This window comes from Phalacrocorax carbo, chromosome 6 (assembly GCF_963921805.1).
Source record: "Phalacrocorax carbo chromosome 6, bPhaCar2.1, whole genome shotgun sequence".
Taxonomy (NCBI): domain Eukaryota; kingdom Metazoa; phylum Chordata; class Aves; order Suliformes; family Phalacrocoracidae; genus Phalacrocorax; species Phalacrocorax carbo.
The window spans coordinates 31,754,074-31,766,901 of NC_087518.1; the positions used below are offsets into that span (position 1 = coordinate 31,754,074).

General features: G+C 50.1%; 1 protein-coding gene across 1 annotated transcript in view; it reads left to right on the top strand.

Annotated features, from left to right (window-relative positions):
• Positions 1-12,828, top strand: part of PAPPA2 (pappalysin 2) — a 95,336-nt gene that overhangs the window by 56,868 nt on the left and 25,640 nt on the right. Inside the window, exons 14-16 of the mRNA XM_064454446.1 lie at positions 2,661-2,832; positions 5,143-5,320; positions 7,562-7,775. Coding sequence (XP_064310516.1) covers positions 2,661-2,832; positions 5,143-5,320; positions 7,562-7,775 — 564 coding nt within the window. The remainder of the gene's footprint in view (positions 1-2,660; positions 2,833-5,142; positions 5,321-7,561; positions 7,776-12,828) is intronic.

Consider the following 12,828-nt stretch of genomic DNA (forward strand, 5'->3'; position numbering starts at 1 on the left):
TGTGTGAATGAAGCACCAAGGTCCATGGAAGGAGGGATGCTGCACACCAGCTGCAGCTCCCTGCGTGTCCATGACTGATGAGAAAGGGGATGGGAGGCAAAAGCAAGGCTGGAAGGAGGAGAAGTTCATGCCCTTTCACACATGCATGTGCAGAGACACACACGCAAGGATTAGGACAGCAGCTCCATCATGGGGAGGTGGAGTTGGGGATGAGAGCTTGAGTGTGTGCATGTGCTGGGGCACAGGCAGGGAGCAAAGCAACTGCCCAGAGAAGGTGACTGCGGGAGGGGAGGGGAGAGGGCTACAATTGGTACCAGATGCCCTCAGAAGCTAATGACCTGACAAACGCTGTGCTCATAAAACAAATTCTTTAAAAAGGAAGCAAATGGAAATATAAGCTAGTGAAAGAATTTGCAGCAGCTGCCCTGAAACCATTTCTCACTTCATAAACAGGTCTGCATTGAAAAAACAGCCCCTTTCTTCTTGTTCTCCTTTGTGGTCCCTTCCTGTGCCCACCGGCTCTTTCAGGGCAGTGGCCTGCAGGTTTCCACTGTGTCTTTGGGTCAGTGGACTTGTCCAGAGTCAGCAGCACATTGCATCCCTTAAAGTCCGTGTCGGCACCTTTCCTTCCCCGCTCCCCCCATTTTTATTTTTCTTTTTAGCTGTGCATCCTTGGCTGGAGAGATTGAGTGAATGCAAGAGGCAAAGGCTACCTCTGCCTCCCCTGGGTGAAACACAGTGCACAAAAACTCTTGACAGGCCCGTGCAAAGCAGGGAGCAGAGGGGAGGTGTTTGGGTACACTTTCCTCCCTTCTGCCCTCAGTTATCACCTGAAGCTGCAGCACCTCTGCCCTTGCTTCAGAAGGGCTGCTGTTATTCTGTTGCACTTGGTAAAAGATAAACTTTGACTGCCAGATAACCAGGGCATTTCCCTGTGGGAGCTGTTATGTCAACCCTGTGTCTTGGCCCCATTCCATCCCAGGTAATTAATCTACTGGCTGCATTTCACTGATGGAGACTATAGCCCCCTGTCCAGCATTCATCTTCGCTGTGGGACTGTTTGTGATGCTTAATCTTAATTAATCAGTACCAAATGGCTGGTCCTTGGTGGGAAGCTGCTGTGGTGAGGAGGGGGCTGTTTATTTCCCAGGGATGGGTGACACTATGCAAGCTTTACTGGGATATCTTGTAACTTGAGGTGGTGCACAAGGCAGGGTAATTCTTCCTTTTAGCTGCATCTCACCTTGGTAGCCACAGCTGAGTCTCTAGAGCTGGACAGGTGCATGTTGAGATGATTTTGATCCCAAAGAGCCTGATGTCAACATAGAAACATGCTTAGGCTTGAAACACTGCGTGAGCCTGTGGGAGGAGCAGAGCTGCTGAAGACCATCAAAGCAGAGCAGGAAGGTGACCAGAGTGGGGTGGAGGAGACAGCTGCAGCATGTTCAACTTCTCCCTTCCACCACAGGCTGTGTGGACACGAAGCTCAGGCAACTCTGCTGCCAGGCCTGGGGAGGACTATGTGTAGTTTGAAGAACATCTCATGGATGGTTCCCTAGTATCTGCAGAGGTTCCTTCTCCAGCTAAATCTTTCCTTGCAGTTGGAGAATCCTCTGTGGATTCTCTGATGTCTAATACAAGGTATGACATAGCTGTCGCCCTTCTATCAGCACAGGTTTTAAAAAGGCCTCTTCATCTTTTTATTTTTCCTGACTATCTGTTGCTGCAAATCTTGTCTTATTCTGTGCTAAGTCTGACTGAAATTGAGGTGTCGATTCGAAAGTTACCAGGAAGGAAAAACACCCAATGTTACTGTCTGGGCTTTGTTGCCTTTATAAAGTGCAGATCTCTTGCTCTCCATTGTCTGTCCCTACACACTCATGCCTGAGATGTGTGAGCAGATTGCGTACAGGAGGACACATGAGTGGCTGCAATCACGTATGAGTCTAATGGTGTACTCCCTATGGCACTTCCAGACCACAGTTTCAGGATGTCTCTTGCCACAAGTTCTCTGGTGTCCAGCATGATTTGAACATGTTGGAGATGAGAACTAGTCATGTGATAGAGACCACCTTGCTGCTCCCTCAGGAAGGTGCTACAATGACTGTTGTTCGTTCCATGTTCATTCAGGAGTGCTGCTTGATAGGACCATCTGATATAAACTTTCCCACTTTGGCCATGGGAGTTGTGGCCATGCTGGATATGTCATCTGCCTGCCCTCTCCCCATTATCTCCTTCCTCTTGCTCCCTTGGTCCACTTACACCAAGCACCATCAGCCCCTTTGGTGCTAGGCTGTGTGCAGGCTCTGCAATGCAGCCTGTGCACCCTGGGGCAGAGGAGCTGGAGTAGACCCACCAGAGAGCACAGATTTTGGAAGTAGTGTTGCTGGGCCATGCCTCCTTTCATCAGCTTGGAAGGACATGATGGTCTGTGGGGAGGTGTGAGCTGGGGTTGGGCTGAGGTCCAGCCGGGGCAGAGCTGGGAAAAAATACCCTCCTGGCACCATCGTCAGGAGACTTCAAGCCTGGAAGAATCTGGGACTGAGGGATAGGTGTGCATCTCTGTAGGCATCTGTGACCCACTGAGCATCCCACACAGGTGCTACCCAGAGAGAGCCCTGGGACCTGCTTGCTGATCCCTTCCCTCTTCTCCTCCATAGCTGTGTCCATGGTGCCTGTGCAGGATTGGGAAGCTGCATGCGGCCACTGCTTGCTCACACTGCCACCCTTGACTGCACCTCTGATGGCCCGAGGCACATGGCATGTGCTATCGCCTGTGAAAAGGGCTTCGTCCTCCGCTCCAGCAATGGGAAGAGCCTGGGCTCCGTGCAGGTGAGTGGACCTCAGGGTGGGGGTGACCTCACAGCCTAGTGCTAGTTAAGAAGGGTTTAACCGCCCCGAGGTGGCTGGAGTTGACCCCAGGACACCTTGTTCCTCCAGCCCCAACTTCCTTTCTGCTCTTCCAGTGAACCTCAGCCCCGTGGAGGCTCTGGTGCTGGACCTCCATGCTGGTGGCTGCTGGTCCTGTTCTTGGGACCTCTTGCCTTCCTTTGCTGCAGTCCTCCTAGCTGTCCGCAGACCACAGAAGCTGCTGCAAGGGATATCCCAAGCCAGGGTGATGCACTCCCACAGAGAGATAGGTAGATGTTTCTGTTCTCCAGATGGGCATTTCTGGGAGGGTTAAACATCCCTGGGACATTTTCTCTCTTAAAGCTGAAGTTAGTACCTCAGGGAAAAATGAAGTAATTGCAGAGCAACTATATTTAGAGGCAGCCAACGGCGCCGAGAGCTTTTCTTCCTTTGTGTTGCATCGCAATAACACTGCCCACGCCAGCAGGGAAGCACAGAGGTCATCATGAAAGAGTTTGTCCTGCTTTCCAGAGGGCTAAGGGATGTCTTGTAAAAGCCACAAGCCACCACGGCTCTTAGCCATTGACCAAGGAGTCCTGGAACTGATGTCTTTGGAAGCTGAGCTTCCTCGGGTCTGGGCAGTCACCTTGGCAGGGTCATGGGCACAGTGCGTCCCATCCTTAGGCTGTTCCTGGAGGGGGAACAGGAGTCTTTAGTGCTGAGCTGATCCCTGTGCCAGCCTGAGTAAGAGTGTGAACTCGCACAGGGTGGAGACAGATGGAGGTGAGTCAGGCCGTGTCAGCAGGACGAACCCCTCATCCCATTGGAGAGTTGCAAGTGCTCATGATGCCTGGCAGGCAGATTTCCCATGCTGCAGTGATCTGTGTTTGCTGAAGGAGAGGTGGGCACTGGAAAGTGGGATGGGGAAGCTAGGAATGCACCACTTGGCCCCTTGTCACCGGGGAGGTTATTAATTACACGGCCTCACAGGTCTGTGTGACAAGGCATGCCCAGGGAAAACAAAATGTTCCAGTTCTCCTCTGAAATGAAACTGCACAAAGTAAATCTGCTTTGTGTGATGGTTTTCATGCATTTGGCAGCAAGATGGGAAACTTCTGGACAGAGCTTTGCCATGTGGCTGTCACAGCAGATGGCAGCTTGCAGGTGCCCTGCCCTGAGCCCCCAGGTGATGTTACTGGTTTGGCTGTGTGACCCTACACATCTTGAGACATTTTGGGAAAATGCTCACAGCTCTTTCCCTGAGCAACCTTTCCACCTGGTTTGGTTACACCATGATCCTGCTGCGCACCCAAAAGTACCAGACTTAAGTTTAGTGATGTCGTTCAGAGCCACCATATCCAGGTTCAATCAAAACACGTCAGCTGGGTGGACAGGTCACACATTTGACTGTACAAGCAGCATGGCTGTATGCAGCCAGTGGGAGGACATCAGGAACAATTGAAAGACTCCTCTTTGGTCTGTAGCCCTTGCCTGAGGACTGCTGGGCTGGGGTTAGCCACCTGGGAGCAAAAGTCATAGAACAGTTTGGGTTGGAAGAGACCTTTAAAAGATTATCTGTCCAACCTCCCAGACATGGCTAGGGACATCTTTCACTAGATCAGTTTGCTCATCCACCACTGTCTGTGGCACATGTTGATCCTGTTTAGTGGTGGGACCACTGGGAGTTAGGTTTTCATGCAGTGCCCCAGCTGTGTGAGAGGGGCTGTGTAGTTTGGAATTGTGAGTTTATATGAACCTCTGATTTCAGTGGGGTCTGTGGGCTGAGGCATGAGACAATCAGTGCATTTAGGGAAAAACAATCAACAGGAGAGCTGCCCATCAATGGCTGAAGAAGACTTGATCCTGTAGGGGAAAATATTGCAGCACACAGAGCTGGGAATAGCTTGTAGCTCAGGAATTTGTAGTGTATCTTGAAGGGATTTTCCTTCTTCCCCTTAGTGTGTTCTGGCACTGCTCAGACAGTGTGCATGAAGCTAGCATTTTCTGGAGGCAACCATTTACAGATCAAGCATTGGAAGGTCTCTTGTGCAGGTGGCTTGTGTGTTACCCCAAAGGCCATTCTCTGCTTTCACACTCCAAACATCACCCCATGAACAGGTAGGGGCTTCATGACTCAGTGTCCAGAGTAGGGAGAAAGGGCACACTGGGGAGGAAAAATGGGGGAAAGATCTCCTTGCCCTGAAACCTGGGTCAGCACTCTCTGCTGTGCTGGCACAGCAGTAGATTAAGGTTCACTTGCAGGGGTCTGATAGAGCCTTGTTTTCTCCACAGCAGAAGGTGGTGCTAACATGCAGCTCGGGGCAGTGGGACAGATCTGTGACTTGTGACCCTGTTGACTGCGGTGTCCCTGACCAGTCCCATGTGTACTATGCCGAGTTCTCCTGCCCCAAGGGGACCACCTACCTGCACAGCTGCTCCTTCTCCTGCATCCACCCAGCCAAGCTTCAAGGTATGGTCTGAAGTGCTGAGGGATTTAATACTCCCTATTTGGTGTCACCTTTTCATGCCTGTCCCAGGCTGTTCAAAGAGAGTATTGCAACTTTGAATTTCCTGGTTATCATGGCTTCTCCCAGCCAGGTGGGATCTTGAGACACCTCTTAAAATGGTGGGCATCCATCCCCCTTGAGCAGGGACACCACTGTGTGGGGATAATTCCTCCTGACTCCCATCCCCGGGCTGGCAGCCTTTATCCATCCACCTCAGGGATGTCTTCTCATGATAGCTGGTGAGGTCTGGCAGAGTCCAGCATTATGGGGATGAGGGAGGCAAAAAGTGTGCAGGCAGCCATCATGGACAGACAGAGAGAGGACTTCAGAGAGCCAAAAGTGGCTCAGTGGCTGTGGGAAAGTGTGTGGTTCAGGAGTCCTGGGGCTGTATAAAGTTGTAGAGACTGATGCCCACAGCTGCAGAACAGTTTGGGAGATGTTCACCACCCAGACACACAGCAGTCCCCCAGACATGCCATGGCCTGGCTTTTATTCTGCCGACTCCATCAATAGCCGCAGGAATGTTTTTAAGCCAAGTAAGAGAAAGAGAGCTACTGTTCCTGTCTATACAAGGTTGAGCTGCATGGGATTTTGGGGGTAATTGCCCCGACAGCTTCAAGCACTGGGACTTTATGTGAGTTTCCACCAGTGCCTCTGCTCTGAACAATCACATACAACAAATCATTTTAATGGGTGCTCTATTTTATGGAGACATTTATAGCTGAAACGTATGAAAATAATTTAGGTTCTTTTTTTTTTAAAGTTAAATCTAAGGAGCAAAAACTGCAGGGAATTAAGGTCTCATTTCATGATGAGGGGGGATGCCGGCAGATCCCCAGTGTGAGCTGATCAAAGGGTAGCATGCAAACGACAACTTGACAGACGAAATTCTGCCCGAACTGATGCCTGTTGCCTTCAGTGGGTCAGCTGAGGGCAGGGCTTTAATCTGATTTTTCACTCATAGCGGCCTCTTGTTCCTGCTGAAGTCAATGGGAGGTTTGCCCTGGGCTCCCTTAGTGGGAAGGCGCCCCCTTGATGGAGCGCCCTGGGTGACTTCCAGGGGCTGACATGACAGCTGGTGGTGCTCAGCCAAGGCTGTCAAGCCGTGTGGGTAAACTCGCAGAGGTCTAGCCGACTCAGCTGAGCTGTTGATACAGGGGTGTGCCTGATGCTCATTCTCCCCGAAGGCTTGCATCCTTACGGGCAGGCTTTCAAGGCTAATGAATACTAAGAATAGGCAAGAAAAAGGATGACACGGCTGCATGGTGTTTGGAGGCGGGGGGCGACCCTCAGCAGTGCAGGCCCACCCAATGGAGGCACTGCGTGGAGGCATGGTCTTGTCCCTGTTCCAAGAACAGTTATAGGCAGAGCAGCAATCCCATAAAAAGAACAATGTTTGAAGGGAGCATGGACCAGTCTGGCTGCACCAGGAACCTGCTGATCCAAACCCCTCAGTAGAAAGAGTCCCATTCTCTCCAGTCCAGCTTTTTTTAATTGCTCAGCAGTTCCCAGTGAACCATCCATCATCTACACCATGTGGGTGATGCAGTCCTGGACACTTACCGCAGGCACCCAGAGCTGTGTAGTTTCGGCCACCCATTATCTGGGTCTACCAAACCCCCTTTTGTCTAGAGGGACAACAGAGAGTTGAGCTGTAATACTCAACCCAAGCCTTTAGTAACTGGTGGTTTGAATTCCCAGTCACACTAGTTAAGGCTCCCACATCTGTCCTGCTGGTGCTTTCCAACTTGCGGTGCATGTGTAGCACACAGGGTCATAGGGTATTGACAACTTGTAAGTGAAGGTAAGGACAAGCTGCAAAAAGCTGGGGAGAATGGAGACGAGCTGGGCTAGGTATGACAGATACCTGTCATACACAAAAGGCCCCAGCCCACTGAAGGCTCTTCTGAGGCATCACCAGAGAGGGGAAGTTTATGGGAAAGTTTTGGGGAGATCTGCAGAACCAAGATCCATTCCCTAGAAGTTGTCCCTTCCTCACTTCTGTCTTCATTCAAGGAATCTGGTTTCTGCTCCAGCCTGACCAACCATGCAATGGAGTCCATGTTTTCATATTTGTTGCCTACTTTGGCATCAGTATCTGCTGTAACAAAAGGATGTTTGCTGGTTGCTCTGAGCTTCCCTCAGCAGGACTCCATCCCTGGGTCAGCTGTCACCCCAACATGCTGCTTCTCTTTTGGGGTCAGGAACAAATCAGTGGCTGACCTGCCTGGAGGATGGCCTCTGGTCACTCCCTGAAGCCTACTGCAAGCTGGAGTGTGACACACCGCCTGTGGTGGCCAATGCCAAGCTCCTGGTCCCACGGTGCCTGGAGGGGAACCACGACGTGGGCTCTGTCTGCCGCTACAAGTGCAAGCCTGGATACCACGTGGCTGAGAACGCAGCGGGGAAGCCTCAGAAGTAAGTCAGTGGCAGACCTGTTATCACCATTTCCTTCCTCCTCTTCTCCCAGTGTGAGCAGGGAGGGGAGGTGATGGTATGCTGGCAGTCTTAAAGAGCAGATTTGATAGGTACAAAGCAGAGCAGCTTGCTCTGGTCATGCAGGTTTCTTGAGATACCAGAGGTGTTCCCCTGGTTTAGGTGAAAGCAGGGAAAACAAGACACAAGCTGCTGTTGTGTGCATGTGTACCTTAAGTGTCTTAACCTAAAGCACATGAGTTTTCCTAGGCACCTCAATATACTTGTCAGCTGCTGAAAATTAAGCATGTACAGAAGTGATTGTGGACTCTCAGGTAGTTAGATGTAATAAGATGCTGGACCTGCTGTCTTTCCTAAAAGTGATAAAACATGGATCAAGGCACTGGGGGTTGTAAGAATGAATGACTGCCTTTTGTCAGGGTTAACATTTTACCCCCTGCATGTCTTGGCTAAATTTAATCTCAGGCATTGGCATTTCAGTTGGAGACGATTTTTCCCGATGCTTCGGGGGAAAAAATACTGGTGATTCACTAATCCTGCACTCAGCTAATATCGTGACGCTGCGGGGGTGAAGCAGCATTTTTTCTGTGACACCTCCAGCCGAAGCCCCTGTTGGGTACGGTCACTAAAGATTTCCTGGCACTGGCTGGGTCCTCCTCAGAGTCTTGATGCTAGCCAAATCAGGTAATTACGTGCTAATTGTTTAATGCCCCCTTCCAGTTTAATTGGATGCAGACTTCGTCTCTACTTTGCTTTGGGGTAGGGTTGTTGTGTGCTGGGAAGCAGTTGCCAGATTTCTTGCCTCGTAATGAAGGAAGTGGTTTCTGTAAACAGCTTTTTGCAGTGTTAGGAGCATTTCTTGGGCCAAGGGGAGTTAGGCAAATTATGATTATAGCTACAATCACATGGACTGCCTTGCAAACTGCAGAGCAGTTTGCGTGCCTGTGGCATTTCAGGCACTGGACATACAATCAGATCAATGCAGCTTGCAAAGTTAGGCCATCTCAGTCATACTGCAGCAACTGCTGGTAAGAAGGATGCCCTCTGGCAGTTCCCAAGGCTCCTCTGATGTGTAACTTCCCTATGGGTCTGAACAGCCTGTGAGACAAGTCAAGGAAGATCATGCAAAGTGGTTTACATTTTCAGAGCTATGTCAATGCATATTGACATAGCATTTTCACATTTGCTATTATCGTTATTACTAATTTGTCTGACATCTTTGATGGTAGAGTACAATCCTGTTAAGCAAAAAAACACTAATAGCAGCAGAAACTTCATTGTTTTCTTATCATGCAGATTAACTTCTATGAGAGTGGCCTGATTCAAAGCAAAAGCCTTTCCTTGGAAGTGTTAATGTTGGTGTAATGTCTCATCTGGAGCTCTGCACGTATACTCAGCATGAGTACAAGCCCCTTGGCACGTAGTGAGTAGCAGCTACTAGCTAGTAAGTGGGCCAGTCAATTGCTGGATTGCTGGAAATCCTTCTGGTGTTTTAGCCCTGGAAGGAAGAGGATGGGAGCTGCCAGAGGGAGAGGTTGCTTTCTTTGTTCAGGCCAGTTTTGGAGAAAATGAATTGTTGGAGAAGGTGATGGAGAGCTCTGGAAGGGGCCAGGTCTGGTGGGGGTTGCAGTTTGCTGATGTGCTGGTGAGGGTGTAGGGTGTCAGGTGATGACTCGGACATCAGCTTTTGGGGTTTTCTGAAGTCTTGCTGGGTTCTTTCTAGGTTCAGCAAATTGAGTTCTTGATCTATTTTCTCCCTGTTGTCCATCAATCCAGCAAGCACCAGCCTTGCTAAAGGATTTAATGTCATACAGGTGTTGATGGGCATAAGAAAGCAAGATTCTTTATGTGTACTAGATATTGGATAAAAGTCAGGCATGATCCGCAGCTGACACTGAAGACCTCCCATGGCAGCTAACTAGCGTAACCTTAGAAATATAGTCAGGCTCCCTTCAAATTATTCTTCTAGCTCCAGCAATCATATGTTTTTAGAGGGGAACAACGGAAGGAGTGTAACTCCCAGTTGGCCTCACCAACAGTTATGGGGCTTGTACTGTTCTCCAGGGAAGTTGTAGAGGCATCTTTGGGTGTCTGTGGGACAACCCCAGGGATCAGCCCACTCTGCTACTATGTGAAAGACATGCTTATCTTCTCACAGCACTGTTACAAGAAGCTTAGTCATTTCCTTCAAGGGCTGCGTGTAGGCGCCTTCCTTCAGGGATGGCTGTGGACCTCCCATGGACAGGAACAGATAAGCTGTAATGTGAGCGAGCAGGACCCCAACCCAGCCAGGGTTCAGCATCACGTCCTGACTAGGTGCTTTTTTGTCAGCCTTCTGCAGTCCATTCTTCTCTCATGCACCTCGTGAAACACCATGGCTGCTACAGCTGGACCAGGAACCCAACCTGTGGCCTTGCTCATCACGTGGGAGGGCTACGGTGCCCATCTTATGCAGGCCTGAGCCGTGGCTGGGATCCAGCTGTCTCTGTCCAAGATGAGATGCTCTTGACACAGATGCTCATATGATTCCCTCACTTCTGTTTCCTTAGTTGAATTTTACTGTAGGGGCAGTAAGGTTACCCAGAAGGCTCCTGCAATCTTAGTTGAAATTAATTTCCCATAGCATATGTGGAAAAGAAAGGGGATAAAGAAATCTGTTGTCTTGAAGATGCTATTATCTATTAACCTAAGTGAGGAAAGGCCCTTTAGAAATCACTGCTTGTCAACAAACGATCCTCAAAGAAATGTTGATTGCATAATCAAGATCCTGCCAGAGATTTGCTGCCTTTCTGCTCGCAGGACCATGACTGATGATGCTGACATGAAGGGTAAATCTTTGACTCTTCCTAAAGGAAATCTGTTTTCAGCCTCAGGAACCCACATAACAGCCTAGTTTCCAGCTGCCAAGCTATTTCACATCTAACCCCAAAATAACTGTAACGAGGGGAACTTAACAAATGTATTTATGCTTTGTGATGGGACGTCTCTGTTTTGGGCAGCATCTGTCCAATGGCATCACCAACCCACCTATGTGGATCGCACAGAGCAATGAACTGCAAATGAGCAATGTTTGGCATCATCCAGGGCTGCAGCATTGAAAGAGCTGGCCTGAAAGTCAGAGGACAGATACTTCAGGGAAAATGGGCATCACCCCTGCAGTGGTCCCTGCTGTTGCTTCCACCACAAAGTGCTATCTGAAGCAGCTCTCCAATAGTAATATCTAGGACATCCTTTAGATAAGCACTCTAATGCTGGGGGGATGCTCTCAGTTTGGGGACCAAAAAGTTAGACCCTTCAGAACAGTTGTTTCACTTGCCCAGTGTGGCATGATTCCTTGGAAAGAAGAGATTTTGGCTTCTCAAAGCTACTTTTGTGAGGGGTTAAGCCCCTTCTGCTAGCTTGAGGGAATGAAGCAAAGAACCACCAGCCACCCAGGTCTTCTCAGGTAGCTTTGAAAGTCTCAGTCTGCATTTTCACTGGAGATCAAGGGAGCCATGAGACAACCCAGACCCCTGATGAGCTTCCATGGAGTTGTCAGCCCCTTTGCCTCGTGTCCCTGTTCAAAGGCTATGGAGACCATGAAAGAAGGCAGGAGAACGTGGACGAGAAAATGGACTGGAAGGAGTTAGCAGACCCAGGGCTGGAAGTGTATCAGAAAGATTGCAGCATGCAAAGCAGGACAGCCTAACTCCGGGAGCATCGGAGTTTAGCAGGGCACCAGGCCACTGTACATTTCTGGTGGGGCAATGGTGTGGGGCGCTTGCTGCTTCTGCCCACATCTGCCCCTTCCAGATAAAAGGCAAACACCCGTGCAGATGAGGGAGCCAAGCATCCAGGTAAGGAAAACACAGGCTGTCAACTAGACTCCTGTGTCACTTCCATGTCTAAGGTGTCTGATGAAGATTTACATCCCAGGTTGCCCAGGCTATTTGGAGCACAGCAGCAGAGGTCCTACGAAGCTAATGTTGCTTTATTTCAATTTATTGGCAAATGTCCCTGCTTCCCCCCTATTCTTTTTGAAGCTGTCAGCCTCCTGCCATGGGAGATGAGGCTGTAGACTCATTTATCACCGTTCCTGTACAGCAGACCTAGTTCCCCCAAGCTGGATCCCAGTACGCAGCTGGACCCCAGCCAGGCTCCTGCGTGCTCAGTTCCTGGAGCTGGGCAGGCACTCATGCCTTCACGTCAGATGCATCCCTTACTGGCCTCAGCCTTCTCCCGTGCCTCCTCTACCCATTAGGCAGCAGCTTGCCTGGTTGGAGGGGAAAGCTTTGACTCCAATTTTCCTGGCTTCCTTGTTAATCCTCAAGAAATGCTGCTAACCCAGATCAGAAGAAGTTGGGGGGTCTGGAAATTTCAAGCTGCTATGAGGTTGTGGGGTTGTTTTTTTTTTTTAAGTCTCTCCCTTCCCTTCTCTGTGCCTTAATATAAACTGCTCACTTCATGCGGGCAGCAGTGGTCCCTCATGCCACTTTCTACCCTGGGGTCAGCCCAGGCTATCTCTGTTTGAAGTTCCCCAGCACAGATGCTGCCAGGGAGGTGAGCCTCCAGAGCAAGGCAGTTTCTCCTCCCAGGTCTAGGGGGGTGCAGGTGGGGGGAGAGGTGGGAGAGGCTGTGCATGGTGCCAGCTCCTGCTGGGGTCACTCCAGCACCACATCAAGACAAGGAACCCTGGTGAAGATGATGGGGCTCTGAACCATAGCGTGCACCTGTGCAAACTGCAGCTCTTGTGGTGTGTACTCCCTTGGAAGTTGTACAGCTGGATCGCACCCTGTGTGCCAGGCAATTCAAGAGGGGAAAATGCTACCTGGGGACCTGGACATCCACCACAGATCAGTGTGTCTCGGCATGTGCCTTCACTCACCTTTACAGGTGGGCAAAGCAAAGCATTCAAATGGGCATGGGAGGAGGCAAGTTCTGCTGGGGACATCTTCAAAAGGCAGTGATCGTCATCCCAGTAGAAAGGGTGAGCAACCAAGAAAGTTAAATTAGGCATGGGCTGAAACCACAGGATGCCCACAATGGGATCCAGAGT